The sequence below is a fragment of the Capsicum annuum genome, unplaced genomic scaffold (assembly GCF_002878395.1).
Source record: "Capsicum annuum cultivar UCD-10X-F1 unplaced genomic scaffold, UCD10Xv1.1 ctg40828, whole genome shotgun sequence".
In the NCBI taxonomy this organism is placed as follows: domain Eukaryota; kingdom Viridiplantae; phylum Streptophyta; class Magnoliopsida; order Solanales; family Solanaceae; genus Capsicum; species Capsicum annuum.
Window position 1 is genome coordinate 1 of NW_025848162.1, and position 2,387 is coordinate 2,387.

Sequence of the window (2,387 nt, forward strand, 5' to 3'; positions counted from 1 at the left end):
GGTGAAGATACATCTGGAAACATAATCCATAGTTGCCTACATTTGGTGGATCTTGTTGGTAGTGAACGAGTTGACAAGTCGGAAGTTACTGGCGACGGCCTCAAAGAGGCACAACATATTAACAAGTCTCTCTCTTGCTTGGGTGATGTGATCACAGCATTGGCACAGAAGAACTCCCACATCCATTATAGAAACAGCAAACTCAGCTTACTCTTGCAGAACTCTTTAGGTTTGTGCAATTAGCTCGAGATTTCGCTCCTCCAGATATAACAACTTATATGACTGGTCTAGACACTTATTTGGCCAACGTTTTGGACGAGTGTTTTCTTTCTAATGCTTTTTATGGTGTGTTTCAGGTGGACATGCGAAAACGTTGATGTTTGCTCATGTCAGTCCTGAAGGGGATTCCTTCGGAGAAACAATTAGTACTCTGAAGTTTGCACAGAGAGTTTTGAGTGTGGAACTTGGTGCAGCTCGTTTAAATAAAGAGAGCGTCGAAGTTTTAGAGCTCAAGGCAGAGGTAAAATACATCATTCTATGATATTATATGGTTAAATGTTGGTTACAAGACAGAAGTTTGCAGAACGTTGGATAATGATTCATTACATGATTACTATTCACATCGTTGCAGATCGAGACCCTCAAAAAGTCGTTGGCTAACAAGGAAGCACTAACTCCTCAAACTAACAAACCAAAGGAAGCATCAAGGACACCTTTCCAGAAGCCTAAAGCAACAGCTGAGCTTCAGGAAGGATATGATGTCACAAAATTGTATGATCAAGCGGGTAATAATAGTTTCATGAAGACTCCTCCGAGTCCACCTTTTGATTTTAGAAGCCAGGATACTCCCCAAACTCCAGCTTCTGGTCTCAAATACCAGCAATCTCCTCGAAGTCCAACTTCTGGTTTTAAAAGCCAACAGCCTCCTCGGAGTCCAACTTCTGGTTTTAAAAGCCAGCAGCCTCCTCGGAGTCCAACTTCTGGTTTCAAAAGCCAGCAGCATCTTCGGAGTCCAACTTCTGGTTTCAAAAGCAAGCATGCTCCTCGGAGTACAACTTCCACCTATAAAAGTCAGCAGCTTCCTTGAAGTCCAACTTCTGGTTTCAAAAGCCAGCAGGCACCTCGGAGTCTAACTTCCGCTTTGAAGAGCTGCAATGTACCTAGGAGTCCAACAAGTGCTGCCATCAAAAGCCAGGCTGTGAAAACAACAGATAACAGAACAAGGATTCCTTCTCTTCAACTACCCAAGACACCCGAGCCACTGATAACCTTTATAAGTGAGAACAAGGCAGGAATGCAAAGTAACCGTACCATTTCATCTAAATTCCAGAAGCCTTTGACTAGCAGTACTCATGGAAAGGGATCTCAAATATGAAGATCACTTTGGACTATTGGGATAATGGTTCTGATAGAAAGTATGTAAGCTATAGCTTTTCGAAAGTTCAACATTGTGATTCTGTTGCCTGAGATACTCCTGTTATCTTCCCGTCCTTATCATGGACGCATAATCGTGTTCTATTTGTGAAAATTTACAGGAACCAACAGAAAAGGACTAAAGCAGCAGCCCTATCATCGCCTTTTAGTTGCCAAAATGAGGAGAAGTCATCAACGGCATCTAATGCAAGGACACTGAGAATACAATCCTTAACTGGCATCCCACTACCAATCATGTTGAGAAGATCTTCACTTGGAGGAGGGAGCGTGCCGGATTCTTGTAAGTAAAATAAATTTTAAGTTTCAGTTAAAACCCAATACTGATCAAATATAGCATTTACAGAATCGTCGTTCATTTTACAGGTGCAAATGGAAGTAGAAATTGCAAAACTCCAGGCGCGTCAACCAAGTTAACAAAGAGGTGGCTATGAGGAAACAACACTAAGTAGTTAACACCAAGAAGCTGATACATGAAATAAAGATTGAAAGACATAAATAGCTGGAAAGGGAGATTAAAATAAGCCAGTCCACCTCAGCAACCAGTTCAAGAAAGTAGTTATAACTTTCAATTAGTTAGACAGTTTTTACTGTCACTTTTCATTCTCAAATCATTTAAAAGTAGTTACAATTGTATTCATAGTGTATTCCATTTTCAGATAAATAGGGAATCTGTGCAATAAAGAATCATCAATAACAAATATCAGTTTTTGTTCTAAATTTCTCTCTATGGTGTTGCAATATTTTCGATCCACACGTTAAACTACACTAAAGTAAGTGAACACCAAAAAAATATTAAATTAACATGAAAATTCAGAAGTAGAATATAGCTAAAGTATCTACAAAATAATCAGGAAAAGTTCAACTTAAAAGAGAGCAGGATATTATCTGAAGGAGTTAGAAGCGACATGAAAAAATTAAATAGTTACCAATAGTTTTGTTAACTAGACATTTTA

The 2,387-nt window shown here is 39.2% G+C and overlaps 1 protein-coding gene across 1 annotated transcript; it reads left to right on the forward strand.

Moving 5' to 3' along the window:
- Nucleotides 1–362: 362 nt before the first annotated feature.
- Nucleotides 363–1,599, forward strand: LOC124891823 (kinesin-like protein KIN-14L). The gene is made up of 2 exons (XM_047403416.1): nucleotides 363–520; nucleotides 632–1,599. Exons 1-2 carry the CDS (start codon nucleotides 377–379, stop codon nucleotides 1,085–1,087), a joined length of 600 nt encoding a protein of 199 aa, XP_047259372.1. The 5' UTR covers nucleotides 363–376; the 3' UTR covers nucleotides 1,088–1,599.
- Nucleotides 1,600–2,387: the final 788 nt, after the last annotated feature.

Coding starts and splice junctions, on each gene's coding strand:
- LOC124891823 (XM_047403416.1), top strand. CDS start 377: ATGTTTGCTCATGTCAGTCCTGAAGGGGATTCCTTCGGAGAAACAATT. Junction 521..631: donor TTTTAGAGCTCAAGGCAGAG/GTAAAATACATC, acceptor ACATCGTTGCAG/ATCGAGACCCTCAAAAAGTC.